Source organism: Diadema antillarum, unplaced genomic scaffold (assembly GCF_040938485.1).
Source record: "Diadema antillarum isolate AM-2024a unplaced genomic scaffold, OU_Dant_1.0 seq00002002_RagTag, whole genome shotgun sequence".
In the NCBI taxonomy this organism is placed as follows: domain Eukaryota; kingdom Metazoa; phylum Echinodermata; class Echinoidea; order Diadematoida; family Diadematidae; genus Diadema; species Diadema antillarum.
In genome coordinates, this window is record NW_027272658.1 from 174,301 (window position 1) to 189,291 (window position 14,991).

Genomic DNA, 14,991 nt, shown 5'->3' on the forward strand with positions numbered 1-14,991 from the left:
AGTTCGAGACCAAATTTGAAGGTTTAATGCTCTGTTTTATATAAGCCCACATAGTAAATTCTAAAAATCTAGCTAGTCTTAAATTTCATACAATGGCTGAACGAAAGATGTTTCTTCCATTTCAACTTCTGAAAATAGTTTGTATCCTTCCACCCTCTTCCACAAAAGGAAGACAAGAACAGATGAACGTAATCAGTATATTTGTGAAACTATGCCACATTGTAGAAAGGAAAGTAAGTATGTATGTTTTTGTTTGTAGAACAGTGGGAGACGAAGAAAACGTTGCCTCTCTCAAAATATTAACTCAAAAATTTCTTTCTTGCCCCCATTTCTCCCCCTCTCCTCTCTCTCTTTCCCCCGTGTGTATTTGTGTCTGTCTCTTTTTCATCCTTTCACGTGTTTTTCCCTTTGTACTTTCTCTATCATGTATTCCCCTTCACATCTCTCTTGTCCCTTTCCCATGTTCGTCTTTTTGTATTACTTACATCTTTGTAAAACCTTTATTTTTTCTTCCTTTTTTTTGTAACACTCTCATTTCCTGGTTATTTCATTACTGTCATGTATATATTTTCACATTTTTTCCTCTGTTTCTTCAATGTATATCTTTCCTGTCACTCTCTTACTAAATCCTTCCGGATGAACTTTCCGATGTTATAATCTATTCCTTTGTCTTTCTCTTTATATGTTTCTTTGTCACTCAATATATCACACTCTATTCTCTCTCGTGTCATTGCTATGGTAACCACAATCCCTCTTCTTCCTCATCTTCTTCTTCTTCTCTTCTCTCTCCTCGTTCATCTCTCCTCCCCTTTTCCCGTCTGTCGCTCGTCCTCCTGCTGCTCATGATGTGTGTACGGTATCCATGGTTACAGGGTTTGATGGCCAATTACCACAATGGTTACATTCACTGAGAGAATCATCGACCGATAAGGAGGCTGCAAGGTATATTCACTTCACTAACATTTGCTTCACTAATCTCTGTCGTTTTGTTCTCTGCCACAAAATCAAAAGTAAAATGATTTTTTTCTGTTTTTTGTGGTGTTGCTTGTAGATAGATTGCTTTTCCTACATTGTCACTGGCTTCTTTTTTTTTCTACCCCAATGATGACGCTTCAGATTTTTTCCCCTCTTGTTTGTCTTTTTCTTTCAGATTTTTTTAGGTAACCTGCATGGTTTTGTTTTTCTGCCCTCTAAAATTGTGTAACAAATCTCATAACCTGTATTATTTCTTTATGTATCGATTTGCTAGAGGATATATGTGATGTTGATTTCTAAGAATTTGCAAAATTTCTCCCATTTTCATTTTTGACATCAAGCTGAAATTTCAAGAAATCCATTCATCTATTTTTTAGCCGTTATCAATATGTCACAGGGCAAATTCTTGTTTTAAGTCATGTTGTGAAACAGAGAAGATGGCTCAGTGACAGTTTCGTCAAAAAGAGACCCTGTGATTGGCTAGTTGATTTGGTTTTGTGCAACATGTCATACTTTACAAAGCTGATTGGGTAGTAGATGTCACATCAGAATATTTTTACCCAGAATATTTTTACCCTGTAAATATAGCCGAAGAAATTTCACAAACTGTAACCTTAAATTTGTAGGCTCTGAGACCCCCAGCAGTATTACCTGTGTGTGGAGAGAAACTTTCTTTTTTAATTTTGTGCGCAGCCATCATGTCACGCCTGGCTTGTTGGGCATAGATATTTTCTCATCCTTTTTATGCATTTTAACCCGATCAATACTCATACTGTATATGTGTGCATGTGTCCACTCATACTATGCACCCTTTTGATTCCTTTGATTTGGCATTTGATCTAAGTTATGCCTTTATTAAGGCAGCAGTATGCAAGCACAAGTTTAGTTTGATAATTTGCATTACAGTTGCTACTGATGGCGTCAACATTGTGATATGACCTTTTTTTTCAATTCCAACCGAGTAAAGTTTGCTGTTCTATTTCAGCCCCGATTGCAGTGGTTATTACCATCTAAATTGTTCATTGAGTTCAGTCATAGCAATAGGGCACAAATCAATTTTCTTGGTTTTTTTTAATTCAGTTTTTAAGGCAGTAGGAGCCCTCGTATTTCCACTGTGTCATTTTTAGTGAGCATCACTTTTTCTTTGGGGGGGGGGGGTTTGGGGACCATTTTTTTAAAATCATTGAGGAGTAGAAGGCATATAAGAGAGAAAGAGTTTTCAGTATTTACAAACATGGACATGATTTGAGAACGTCCATTTCCCAATGCCATCCTTGGAAACATTTGCCCGCCGGGTCCTAATTTAGCAAACATCCTGTTTGGGCAACCAAGACCAATACCTAGAAACCATAAATCATAAATGTGGTGTTAGCACTGTCCTTTTAAGTATTATTAATATTTTTGATTTATGAATTTAATTCAGTGATTATTTCAAATTTATATTTATTATCATTCATTGTTGGTATTTCTGAAGCTAGAATGAAAACTTCTCTTTCATGTTAGCATTGTTTTGTCATATACCATTATTCATTTTGGTTGAAGAATGATCAAAATCAATTTGTAATTGACTCTTAAATTAACAACACATTTGAGAAGATTTGAATTGAAATTTATCTATGTAATTGGTAAAGTCTTGTTTAATTCTTCTCTTTTTTAGATTTGAATGTCAGTGTACAAACTCAGCAGTCCGAAAGAGGCGATAATGGATATTTGATTACTAGTAGTTATCAGTACAATACACATATATATCATCACTTGCCTTGCTGAAAGGCCCTAAGGCTTGAAGGTTTGAAAATCACACACACACACACACACACACAAATTATTGTTACATCATATGAAAGAGCTTTCAAAACTCTGTTAAATTATATTTTCACAAACAAAAATTTAATTTTGGGAAGAAATTTCATGCCAGGCAGGCAACAATATATATATATAAAAACAATAGAGCTGTTCGGGGCATGCTGTTTGATGTTCATAAATTTAGAAATAGGTGGGATTAATTTCAGTGGGATTTATTGATCACTAGCTTTCTTTTTAAATGTGTGGAATTTTAAGTATGTGAGCATAAACTTGGTTGTCTTGCTGTTGGTGTTCTAGGGATTAACAAAGAGCTAAAGATTTTCTATCATTTCTCTCCGTATCTTCCTTCCCCCTTCCCCCCATTTCTCTCACCTTCTATTTCCTCCTTCTCCCTATCCTTCCTGTTGGTGGCAGCAGACAGGGTACGGGTCAAGTCATTTTAACACAGTCTCACATGGACGGAATTACTGAATCCAACCAGAGGCCAACTCTCGCGTGTGTAGGCCGGTGTCTCTCCACACTCCTCCCTTTCAGGACCTGGAACTAATTACTTGGGCTCTCCAGACGAGGCTCGCTTCTTCTGCGCAGAGGACCAGGCTCTCTTCTACAAAACAACAAGATGATCAGCGACTTTTTACGACGAGGGGGGTTGGGGGTACGAGAATCTAGAGGGGAGGAAGCAACGTACTTGTGGAGAACTGACAGTGTATGCTTTAAAACTTGTAGCCAGGGCTAACCTGGCACTATTTATCAATATTTGTATAAATATTACTGTGTAAGTTTTCTCCAAATTTTACTCATAAAAGATTTCAAGTTGGATAATGAACTTATTGCGTAAACTGTATGGTAAGAAGTTTTGTTTTTCTATTCACTTTTCGTTTCATTTTTGCACTTCGCATGGCACATTTTTTTTCATGTACCATTTCAAGCAGCCAGCAATTGATAGCATTTTTTTAATGAAACTGTTGATTTGAAGAAATACTCGGCAATGTGGGAATATCAACAACTTTAAGTGTGTATATATATACATTTATCTTTAATATTTCTTTTACGTAATGTTACTTTTTAAGTATAATGCTTGTATCGCTTGCTATTCTGTACAATGGAAAAAGTTGTGCAGCATGAAATATGCTCAAATGCAATGAAATTGAGAAAGAGAGAAAGAAAAATTGCTACCGTTTTTGTGATGAAATATTTCAGAGCTATTATATTTTAGCATAAATGATTGACTGGAACCCATTTCGGTGTAGACAGAGTGGGAGCGGTGCGCAGAATTCAGACGTTTAGCCCAAACGAAAAAATGACATCCCCCCAGCATGGTCTGGATGTGAATCTCCTTCTTTCAGCTGTACCAATTGAAGAAACAACACTTTTGGACAAGGTTGTGACAAGCAGGAACACATCCGCGCGCAAAAAAAAAGATATCAAACAGAACAAAACAGAATGTTCTTACCGCCCTTGCCTCCCCTACGGTGTGGTTTAATGTCACCTCGATTGGTGTTCGTGGAAGGCGTTGCAGGGAGAGACAAACAATACGAGAATTATTCCGTTTTCTTTCATTTCCTCCTGTGGTTCAAACCTCAGAAGGAGATGTGAGCAAGACCAGACTTCTCTGTGTGAAGAACTCCAAGAAAGGGAGATCTATTATTGGCTGAGGAAAGCAAGGCTCGTTTGAGAGGTCACTTTTGATTGGTCATGTGGTGCTCTAGGACGATATTCTTAACATGCCCCATGCATCCCCCCCAGTGATGCTGTCCCATAGTATCCATTCATCAGGTCATTTTGGCAGAATGGGCACCACTGGTGACCGCTCCAATCAAGATGTGAGCCTAACGCCCCCCGCCCTTCCGTCTCGTATTGGGATTCCCCCCACCGGGGAGGAAGACAAATGGGGAATCGATACGCGTGGTTGAACCAATCTCACAGTTGCCAAAAGCGGTTTCCAGCCGGCTACTGGGAACGCTAAAAAAACGGGAGAACCTCAAGAGGATTTGCTCTGCTCTCCATCACTTTATCAATGGTTCCACATTTGTCTTCCCCCTCACGCTCAAGTCCTCTCCTTAATTCATCAATCAATACAGGACAACCGCCCCTCCCCCCTATAGGCCGATCCAGTGGCCCTTTGGGTGAAATGTTGAGCAAAAGGATGCCTTTAGGCTGATCCAGTGGCCCTTTGGGTGAAATGTTGAGCAAAAGGATGCCTTTAGGCTGATCCAGTGGCCCTTTGGGTGAAATGTTAAGCAAAAGGATGGGAGGCGAGGGTGATGAGAACCCTACATGTCAGGCGCGTGGTACGTTTTGGATAAACTCAGCCAGAGACTTAAGAAATGCCTTGGTTTGGGAATTTGTGAGAGTGGAGAGAGATAACGAGCAGACCAGGCAGCACCAAACTCTTCGATGCAATATCAGTGTTTACGGTAGATAGTATTAATACAAGATTGCTAGTTTTAACAAGAGTGCATGTATAAATAAATTATACAAGTGTTTTCATCTGATTTTACCCAAAAAAAAAGAATGCACAAAGAGCTATTTCACAAACATTCTGATAGATAATGGAGAAGAGAAAGAATTATTTTAATCTGTACAACTTTTGTAATTCTCAGCAATATTTAAGAAAAATTGAAATTGCCAAATTTGTTTGTGTGAGATTGATTTTTTTTTTCTCCTCTGCTTGGTATTGTTATTTGTATCATGTGTTTTTAAGAAAAATGAAAAATGTGTTTTTTGAAGGTGATGTCGGCAGTTAATTCTTTATTTTCCTCTATCTGATAAGGCTGTGTGTTCCAGGAATCTGACCTCTTCAATGTCTGTACAAAACAAAAAAATACAAGCTAATGTGGCAGGATGACTATCGTACTTGAATTTCCTCATTCAAAGAATGTATATATCCACTCCGCTCTGAATGCAGAGAGCCAAATTAACACAAGTATATGTTTGCATTCGGAGCTTTGAGTGTGGACCTCGGATCATGTGCCATGGTGATTTCACGCAGATGATGAGCGATTGCCATCGGCAACGCTTGCGCATCGTCTTGTACTTTGTGGATCACAACCAAACTCGTCGGAGACTGTTCTAAAATCATGTACTACAAATATTCGAGCGTAAAAACCGAATTGGGTGGGTTGGAAAGGAGCAACAAATCATATCTGTAAATAATGGAAATGAAAGAAGAAAAATTTACTCAGGTTAAGGTTATCTTTCGTCTGATATGCGTTGGAATAGGAGGCGACAGACCCAATATCTCTCCGTTTCTGTGCCATTTTTTTGGAACGCTGAAGGGCGTTGGCGGTGGGAGATGGCCGCTTAACGCCAAACGTGCGGAAGAAATCAGCCAACACCTGCACTCCAATGTGTCTCTGTCGTGTGTGTCTGCCTCGTTGTGTGTGCGTGGAGTGGCTGCGAGCGTGTGAGGATGTGTGTGCAGGCGCACTGTGCATTTGGCTCATCGTATCTTTCTTTGTCGTCCGTCTGTGTTTCGTGTCTCGTCCTTTGTCGTGTCAGTCATACGATGGCGCTACGTCTCTTGTTGTGTGGTCTGTATGTTTGTGAACTTCCTTCCTCAACTCAGGGTTGAAATAGTAAAAGAAAAAAAATAGAAATACATTTGACGAAGTTGTTTCAACATTAATTCTCTTTTCTATAGACGGTGTTTTTTGGAAAGAAAATTCAATGTTTCACAAATCAAATCAGTATAGTGGAATGATTGGTATTGTATTGTAGCCTGCTTCAGAAAATTAGCAGTGTTTTGACTGGTCAGTTACGTTCTAGCCATTCAGTTCTCTATATTTACTTTTCTTCTTTTACTGAACTTCATGATCCTCCTATGAGTTTCCTAAACATTGCCCAAACATAATGTACATTGGAAATATCCAGAGAAATGTGTTCTTGTACTAACCTGAAAAGAAAAAATCAACAAAAAAGTGCCAACGTAATTGTAAAACATTGATAGGGTCCATTCACTGTCCGATATGATGTATTTTTATTTCAGAGATCTCAATAATTTTTTTGTCGAAAATTCGGTCCGTGTTCGGTTGTTGTGTAAGTCTAGGTCAAAGGATTGTAGATGTGTCGTCATATGAATTCATTTTTAAGGATGACTACAGTAAACTCTATTTCATTTTTTGTTTTCATTTCTTTTTAGGTGAACTCAGACAATGTTTTCTTGATGCATATAAGGTTCTGCTATTCATTTTACTATTGGTTGTGTAAGTTTAATTCACACTTGTGTACATTTATTGGTAAGTTATTGTAGCTATGAACTAGTTCTTTGGGTAGTGACTAGACATGTAGAGACGTAGTTGGTTGTAATAGGTGGTTGTTGTGATAACGTAGTTTGTGCACTTGGATTAGTGTGTATACCATGTATCGGTGTAAGAGATTAAGATATTGTAGATAAAACTGTACAATTCGTGATTTTTGAAGTGATGTAGTGAGACAGAATGAGGAAGTGATATACCTATCAAACGGTACTGCACATTTTTCATTCTCATTTGTTCCCATTCCTGTCCCCCCCTCCCCCAAGAAACAGAAAAGGAAAAAAGTTTCTATCAAAATATCTGCTATGTCTATATCTTCTATATATGCACGGTTCAGATATCAAGTTTTGCTGTCAGTGGCTATTTTATACTTTAGTCTAAGAAAGACGAAGAAATAAAAAAAAAAATTATTGTGGTACATCTGATATGGTAAAATTGCCAGTAATCATGGCGTGGTAATTGGATGCGTCAGAAATCTTGGCGAGGGAATATCGTTTCAAGCTTTTCTGATTCAGACATTGCCACTCGGTTGTAGCGACAACAACAGCAAAAATGATGAAAGGTTAATGCAACGGTGGGCCTTGACTTATTTTATGACACAAAACTGCCCCCAAGGTCAAAGGTCGAAGGTCATGATGTGTTGTCAGGTATTTAGTTGAAGGCATAGCTGGTTGCTGAGAAGTGAAACTGAACATTTCACTAAAGAGTGTTCATTTCAACAGAAGTTTGTGGTCATTATGATGGCATGTAAACAGGTTTTGTGGAGACAAAACGTTACCCATATCCAGTGTGTAAACTTCCACCATTTCAGAAAAAAAAAAGAAGAACAAAATTCTCACTCACATTAGCAAGAAGTCCTGTGCCAAAAGTGTTCCAACTGTTGGCTGCACATTACACCAAGAGTAACAGGTGGATTAATCCTAGTTTTCTGTCTAATAAATAAACATGATTTTTTTTTTACTATTAATATTTCTGGCTCTAATGGTTATTTGGGAAGAGAGGGGAGCTGAAAAGAGTGAGCAGGGGATATTAGCAGAAACACAAGGAAATCAAGACGTGATTCCTCGCCAAGCTGAGGTGATTCACGCTTAATGCACACTCCTCACTCGATTCCCAAGCAAAGTGTGCCTTAAGATGCATTGATGATGCGTTGCGAGTTTTTTTTTTGGGCAGTGTGTCACGAAACAGAGACAAAATGTCAACAGACAGCTCTTGTCGAGTGCCGAGTTAGAACTGGTGCGGTGCAGAACGCACCGTAGATTATGCAACAAAGATAAAAGAGATGAGGAGATTGAGCAAAATTTATGTCTTTGCATAATTGGGATTTTTGTAAAATCTTGTAGGAGCACTTGAAATTGACCGACATTAACTGACGGGGTTAGATTCACCAAGGAAAGATGCCTACGTCGGCTCCCATTGGTGAATGAATAATGCCCAGTGCATCGGGGAGGAATAAGTGAAACTGTGAAGGAGCGTAGACTAGTTACAAGAATGAATTCAGTGCGTGGTTTCTCTTTTTTCGTCAACGAACGGTGTCAGAAAAAGGTATAAGCTGTGTATCAGACCACTGGCGGTGCAACCATGTCATATGTACCCGACTCAAAGGGGCCGTTTCCCCCGGGGTTGCTTCATTCTGGATGAGAGCAGTGAAAAACAACCAAAACGAAGGTCAGAGGTTAATCAGAGGTCAGAGGTTAATCAGAGGTCAGAGTGGAACAATTTTAAGCTCTGTGAAGAGATGTGACCTTTTGGATTTCCAATGTCGAGTTTCACTATCTTGTATAGTTTTCTGAACTTGGTGTGTGTCTGGTTCACTGCTTTCATTGAGAATAATACGCCCTGGCGGATTTTTCCCCTTTAAAAAAAAAAAAAAAAAAGAAAACCGTGGCTACCTCAATTCCGCCACTCATAAAGAAATCAAGAAATGGACTGTCACCGCAATGGTGATGATGAATTAAAAGGAAAGAGAATTATGAAATTAAAAAGAAAAAAAATCTTCATGGTGACTAATGCATATATTGACTTATATATGATATTGATGATGCGTGTAAATTTAGCAGCTCTGCAGTAAAGTTCTTCATTTGAGACACATATTTATACTCTGCTTATACCCTCACCCCAAAAATTCTCTTTGCAAAAGAAAGAAAAACAAACAAAAAAAAAGATAGCAGCTACGTTAGGTATCTTATCTTCACTTCAATTTTTATGAAAATGTCTGTAACAACATGAAAGACAAATCAATTTATATATTTACGTGAAATGAAATTTTACAAGAGTCGTGGTACGTTCAGATCCAATTTGTTCTTCTTATTTTTTTTCCTAGTTCTTTATGTTCTTCTCTCGTAATCTCAAAAAGACGCGTGAGACGCAAACAGGGTACCAGGGCGTTATTATGCAAAGAGTCTTGGTTGTCACTGTCAATTGTAAATTTGCATTCGCGTCTTTGTCTAATGATAATTTATTTATATATATTTTAGACAGCAAGGGACGGGGAGTGCACGGGTGCGTGGCACCAAGACTCTTCACTGGTCAGCTGTATGCGTCTGCACCAACAGAGGGCGCCCCATGAACTTCTCATAGTCAAATCTCCAACTCACGGGTATCCACAGTAACAATCTGACAGAGGAAAAAAAAAATGGCTTGTACAAATATTTTCTGGAGAAGCTCTACTTCACGTATTTGCCTGGGAGACGTACCTCGTGTTACTTTCAAAACAGAAGATTTAATAGATCGGGGAAACATTACCGGGGAGAGAGAGAGTGAGAGAGAGAGAACATAATATATGGGATTTTTTTTTCTCTGATGAATGTGATTTATGATGAACATGATTTTTAAGTAAAAAAAAAGAGAGAAGATAATTTTATGTCGAAATTGTACATATGGAGAAAATACCAAAAATGTATTATTGACATTACATCAGTGGGCTGGAATGTAGACTAAGCAGGTAGAAATCGTAGGCAGGCCTTTCATGACTAATGTACTAGGCAGGATGTAGTTTAGTCTTGATACCAAACAGAATCAGACCCAAAGAAGTGCAACATAGTTTTTTTTTCTGTTTTTGTTTTTGGTAATACTAGCAGGTCTCAAAGGTCTATTATTTTTTCTCTCTCTTAGACAGGTCGTATTTTCAGAGAAGCGTGCCAAGCATGCATCTCTACTGCCTCCATTCTTCAGTCCATAGAAGGGAATAGAGTCGCAGACTTGAATCAAGAACTCGAAAAGAACAGAGTTGATATTTTTCGAGTTACCTTGATTTTTCTCTGTCAATAAATTATGAAGATGACGCCAATCAGACAAAAAAGGGAGAATTAGATTGGATATTAGTGCTGATTATTTATACTGATGGTTGTCAGCGATATATATATAGATGTGTATTTTCTTCTTTTTGGACTGAAGAAAGCAGGTAGTATTGTGAGAACCATCTTTCGCGTCATGACGAACCATTCACATGAGTGATGTCCCTTGCTAGAATAAAAAGAAACACATCCAAACTCCTGGGTATAAGACTACCTTTGAGGGGAGAAAACATAGGGACTGGCATACGAAATATAGAGATATCTTTCGACTGAGAACGAAGAGGAAAAAACAAAAGTTTTCTAAGAAAAAAACTAAAAACATTTTGCAATTGTACAAAGGCTCTACTCGTCTGTGGACCAACAAATCTGAACTCGATCATGTATTTGTATGATTTTTTTCATGTCTGTTGATTATTTTCAAGTTCTGTATTTTCAATCTTTTGATATGTTTCGGGTTAATTTTTTTTTTTCTCTCGTTTTTTTTTTCTTTTTTTCTCCTGATATCCCGTTGTGTAGTCTCTCTCTCCAGTCTCTATGTTGAGTTTGATTTCATGTGTCTGAATGCAATTTTTGCCATCAATATCATGTTTCTGTGTATACAATAAAATTTGTATGTACACTGATTGCAGTGGCACACACAGAGACTATGTTAGTCTCCTATTAATCTTTAAGTTATTTCGAGGCAGTTACGCTACGTAGAGAGTTGCACCGACATGTATACACATCGTATGAACACTTACAAGCAAATTTGCCGAATTTGTTATGCCTCACATCATATTTTTTCTGTAATTTATTCTTTTCGTTGTCTTCACATTTTTTTTTTTTTTTGTTCTTGGTTTCATTATGTGCTGTGACATTCTTTTTTCCTATCACTCTGTTTTTTTTTTCCATGGACTCGAAGGTTGCTTCTCGCATTGTTATGCCCTGTTTACAGATGTGGTGTGTAGATGTAAAGTTGTAGGGTAATGTTAATAAGAAATGCACTGATGAAACCACAAATGAAATGTTAAAATATTGATAATAAATTCTGTTTGACTTCTGAATAAAATGTCTCACCGCTTGCACTGTGGTGCGGTGCTTTATTGTCGTGGCTGTGTGTGCGTGCGTGTGAAAGTGCCACCATGGATACATAAATTTCATGTTTCAAAATTCATGTGTCGTTCGTCCCGACAACCCAAGCAAACAACTTATATAACACTTAAAAATAGATCCTCGTCATTTGATGCTTTGTGAATTTAGAAACAAGAGAGAAGGGACTTACATTTTGATGTGCGTCATTGATCTCATGCACACTGCAAACGCAAGCGTTTTACTTACATAGTGTGCCGGGCTCTCAACATGTGTGCAAATGGAGCAAATCGCATGTATTTAAGATTGCACAGTAAATGGAGCCATAATTGCATGAATGATGACGTAATAGTGAAATGGGACAAATGATCAGTATTAAACAACCAATCAAATGACAAAGATCTATTTATGTGGTATATAAAGCGAGACACATGCATATGAGATAATAATTTTGTGGGTCCCATAGTGTATAACAAGATACGCGACATAATCAGGGAATTTCAGGGGTCCCGAACATCTCATTGTAGCGAGGTTTCCTTATACATTATTTGTTTCACCTGTTTTCTAGCATTTCGAGGTTCTTTTGTCTGAATCTAGTGGAATGCATAGTGAATACATTCATATGTGCTAGGTCGGGCAAGCCTCCAGCAAGTTTTGTGGTTGGTCAAGAAAAACACAAGAGATTTGAATGCATCGTGAAAAGTGCTGGGATCTGTTTCGGCAAACCAGACAAACTGTACACCCCATATATTTCATAAGGTTTTTATTTTTGCAAATTTCGCGAGTTGGGTGCTGATCACGAATTATCAACACGCTAAAATATTAACTCTGAACCTGACATGAATTTGCCGTTCAAGGGTACATTTCTCCATTCATTACTGTACTTCACAATCACTAATTTAACCACATTAAGAAATTTCTTGGAAGTCCAGATTAGAGAAAAATTTGACTCCCTGAGCATATGGCGTATACAGCGACCATAGAGTTCACTAAACCTTTCTTGCTCGTGAAGCCATGGATGGTGTGGTGTACAGACATCTTGCTCTGTCTGTGTGTTGAGAAACAGTCACCCTTGCTTAAGTCGACCTTGCGTAAGTCGAATAATCGCCCAAGTTGAAGGTCTTTTCAAGTCCTCTTCTCTTTATATTCTATTGATATGAATTCCTCAGAAGTCGAATTTTCTCCAAGCAAACCTATTTCTTCTGTCCAAATAGATTTGACTTAGGCAAGGTTGACTGTATTTGTTTGTGATGTCACGTTTGCCTTTACATGATGTGTAGAGATCAGAACTACCTGGGCTTCCTGATTCTGTCCGAGGCTCCTTGAAAAAATTAAAGGGATGGTACAGTATTGGTTGAGGTGAGAACTCGGTGTTTAACTTTTTGCGAGATACTTAGAAACCACTTTACGAAATGCTAAAGAACATACAATTCTAAGAGGAATTCAAAGTTTATTTGATGAAAATCGGGCTTGAAATGGCCAAAGTATCCCAAAACAAAGTGAAACATAGGTGGGTTCCACCTTTTATTAGGATCGCTTTGTTTTGGACATCTCAGCCAGTTCAAAACCGATTTTCATCAAATAAAAGTTGCATTCCTCCTGGAATTATAATGCTATTTCACATTTCATATGAGGTTTTTCATTAGCTCAAAAAATAAGCATAAAAAAACATTGGAAACCTCAAGCCTCATCTCAACCAAAACTGTACCATCCCTTTTAAGCACTGCACATTCAACCTCGTCTAGAAAAATTCTACCCGGTTTGTCGGAGGCAAAATGACAACCTCAGAGAGCAAACTTACACCTGTATGGAACACAGACACACGGCAACACAACATGCACCAACTAGTAGGGGCCAGGGACACAGAACAATAAGAATAAATTATTCATTTATTTACCAGATAAGCAGTTCTCAGTAGCTTTTTTCCCTGTCTTTTCGATTTCAGATGACAAATTACCGATATGAAAAAAGTGACTGGTAAAAGACAGCCTGCACCTTAACTTTTCTGCGAAGAGTCACTCTTTGATATTCAGTGTACTGCAGACTCCTCATCTGCTTCTCTTGTATCTGAAGACAATAAAGTACAGTCAACTCCGCTGAAGTCAACAGCACGTATGTTGAAAATAAGCTAAGATGATGAAACTGAGAAGTCCCAATTTACATTCATAGCCTAACGTGTTATTATTCTGTGCATGCAGAAGTCAAATACGGCGTGAGTTGTTGTGCTTTCCATAGCTCCATCAAGATTAACTTCCGCAGAGTTGATTGTACAATGATTTTACTGGAACCTACATTTCCATCCAGTGAAAAGACAGACTCTTTTAAAACATCCACAAAAATATGTTTGATGAGATGTTGACAAACATTGTATTGCAGTAAGCTACAATTTTCTGACCATGAGTTAGCACAGAGAGTTGTACTCAAGAATTTCATTTTTATGCATAAAGAAAATGATCTATGTTTGTACAGAAACACCAAAGCAATATATTCAATACAATATAGAGGTGAATGAGTACCTAAAATATTTGTATTCAGTTGTAAGATTGTTTTGTGAACTTATTGCCTTAAATGAGAATAAAAAGAAAAGTGGTATTCAGAGAGTCGATTAATCTGCTAAAAAACTTGTTTGGTCCAACTCGGTCACACCTGGTGTAACAGTGGCTACTCTGGGTATAAAAGGCAATACCACGCCACTTTAATATTTCAGTCCGAAATTATGTAAAGTATTCAAAAGCCAATATATCCACAGCAAGTTCTACATAGCCAACGACACTTTTCCATTGAGAGCAGTCTCCTTGCTCAGTACACATTGATTCGATGGGTTGGAATATCACGTCTTATATTGTAATTAAAGTTTCAAGAATACATGTGAGATTCCGCTCATGCATACATGTATGCACAGATGTTCTCAAACTCATGTAATACATGAGGAGTATCTTTTTCGTATTTTGTTGACAATATTTAAAAGATATTGGACCATCAAATTTCATGAACTTGTTTTTGTTTGCAGTCCAAGAGGAATTAGGGACTCATTATGAGCATGAAGATGAATATAGGTGTTAAAATCTTTGCCAAAAAGGCACAGCCACAGAGGGCCTACATGCTCAAGCTCCAGCAAATCAGGCTGGTCCAAGCGCAGGGCCAAGGAAGGGCAAAGCCAAAGGAGCAGCGGAAGGGAAACATCTCATGAACAAAACTCTGTGTAATGCAAAGCCAAGCCTAGAGATAAGCAGCAAAGGCAGAGTCAAGCTGCAAACAACCACTGACAATTAAAGACAACACCGATTGTAACAACAACGAGTAAGGCAGAGCATAGCTCAGAAGAAGTCAAGCACCACTTCGGAATCGGGCATAAATTCCCACCTTGATAAACCTGAAAGCCCTACTGACACGCATGATGCTCCAGGCTTCTGGTAGCAGCAACACACTTGCAGCAGCAAACCAACAGCAATCTGCTAACTTACACGCAAAGCTGTGCCAGTGGTGATCACCTTGGGACTGGGAACTTGGTCCCCGACAAGCAGAGTTGCTCTCAATTCTAAAACGGATTATTTGGATTACTATGGCAACCAAAGATAGTCATAGAGGCCAGG

The 14,991-nt window shown here is 38.2% G+C and overlaps 1 protein-coding gene across 1 annotated transcript in view; it reads left to right on the top strand.

Moving 5' to 3' along the window:
• The window catches only part of LOC139713551 (uncharacterized), a 146,936-nt gene extending 135,558 nt beyond the window's left edge, over positions 1-11,378 (top strand). The window contains exon 10 of the mRNA XM_071625274.1: positions 3,193-11,378. Coding sequence (XP_071481375.1) covers positions 3,193-3,249 — 57 coding nt within the window. The 3' untranslated portion in view covers positions 3,250-11,378. The remainder of the gene's footprint in view (positions 1-3,192) is intronic.
• Positions 11,379-14,991: the final 3,613 nt, after the last annotated feature.